At 42.6% G+C, this 1,788-nt stretch overlaps 1 protein-coding gene across 2 annotated transcripts in view; it reads left to right on the forward strand.

The window, feature by feature from the left end:
• Positions 1–1,119: 1,119 nt before the first annotated feature.
• LOC124009656 (CUGBP Elav-like family member 5) overlaps positions 1,120–1,788 on the forward strand; it is an 80,863-nt gene continuing 80,194 nt past the window's right edge. For both annotated transcript variants that reach the window (XM_046321678.1, XM_046321679.1), the window contains exon 1: positions 1,120–1,573. In XM_046321678.1, coding sequence (XP_046177634.1) covers positions 1,231–1,573 — 343 coding nt within the window. In that variant the 5' untranslated portion in view covers positions 1,120–1,230. The remainder of the gene's footprint in view (positions 1,574–1,788) is intronic.

The raw sequence follows: 1,788 nt of genomic DNA on the forward strand, positions 1-1,788 counted from the left end.
CTCATTCATATATCCTTATGTACATGTTCCTTATCCCCTTACACTGTGTATAAGACAGTAGTTTTGGAATTGTTAGTTAGATTACTTGTTGGTTATCACTGCATTGTCGGAACTAGAAGCACAAGCATTTCGCTACACTCACATTAACATCTGCTAACCATGTGTATGTGACAAATAAAATTTTATTTGATTTGATTTGATTTGAATAATGCCCGAGGGGATGTGGTATATGGCCAATATACCATGGTTGAGGGCTGTTCTTAAGCACGATGCAATGCAGAGTGCCTGGACACAGCCCTTAGCTGTGGTTTATTGGACATATATCACAAACCTCAGATGTCTCTTAATGCTTTTAGAAACTGGTTACCAACTTAATTAGAGAAGTAAAAATACCCATGGTATATGGCCTGATATACCACGGCTGTCAGCCAATCAGCATTCAGGGCTCGAACCACTCAGTTCATAAGATACTGTATAGTTAAGGTAGCATAGTATAATGTTACCAAATTGCCTTCCTATACTGTCGCAGTTTCAATCACAATTGTACCTCCAAATACCCATCTCAAGGTGTCACTCAAGAACCACCAATTCTGGTTACTGCAATCAAGCTATCGGCATAGTTTCCTGTTCTCTCATCACCTAACCCCCAGTAGGGTACCACTGATGGGTGAAGTTGGGTGACTATAAAGGTTGTTTCTATTGTTTATCAAGTCAAATCTCTGTCAAATCCTCTCTGATAAAAGTAGACAAGGAAAGGACGCCTTCTATCGGAATATGATATCAACCTATTTCAATTTAATCCAACTTTATTCAAAGAGCATTTACACTTCTCAATATATTTCACACACACAAAAATGTACTAAAGGGAAATAAAACATAGATGAATAACAAAAGGAGTGTTTTTCTAAATGAGTCATAATAATGACATGGGTAAAGGAGTGAAAAACTAAGAGCACATGATGAAATCAGAGGTCATGCTGACCACAGTTGCAGTTCCTCGTCAACTCCAGCAGATGTCGCTCAACTACCAACAATTCTCGAAAATTTCAACCCACTCTTTCCACCAAACCCGAGCGTGAAGAAGACAGGTGCCATTTGGGAATTGGGACAGAACAAGCCTGTGTGTGTTTCCATCTGAGTGCATCGCTCTTACCCTCTCAGTAGCCTGCTAGTGTGTGTGCGTGTCTCAGTCTGTGTTGTCACTGTCCTCCAACCTACTCCCAGCTCAGCATGGCCAGATTTACACAGAGTGAAAGCAGAAGGCATCAGCAGCAGCACCATCCCCAGCCGCCTCATCCCGCCCCCGTCAACCTGCTTCTACAGCAGCCGCTCTTACTTATCCCCCATCAGCATCAGCTCGATCACAGCCCTGTTCCGAAGCCCATGAACGGACCCGAAACCGTATCCATGCACACGGACAGCGGCGCCATGAAAGACCAGGACGCCATCAAGCTCTTCATTGGACAGATACCGCGGAACCTTGATGAAAAAGACCTGAAACCTCTCTTTGAGCAATTTGGGAAAATCCACGAATTGTCTGTTCTGAAGGACCGATACACAGGCATGCATAAAGGTAGCGTTTATGTCACCCCTGCACATTCCCTCACAGATGGTCGCTACATTGTAATTAGGTTACTGTATTATTACGATGTAATTATCATCCGTATGAAACGCGATAGTCATTCGATTTTTGTTCCATTTTGTGATAGATTGTCTCTCATCTATCTGATGTCTGTAATGCAATAATGTGTTAGTCTACGCACCTTGTACTGAAAAGCCCATATGCCT

This window comes from Oncorhynchus gorbuscha, linkage group LG22, assembly GCF_021184085.1.
Source record: "Oncorhynchus gorbuscha isolate QuinsamMale2020 ecotype Even-year linkage group LG22, OgorEven_v1.0, whole genome shotgun sequence".
In the NCBI taxonomy this organism is placed as follows: domain Eukaryota; kingdom Metazoa; phylum Chordata; class Actinopteri; order Salmoniformes; family Salmonidae; genus Oncorhynchus; species Oncorhynchus gorbuscha.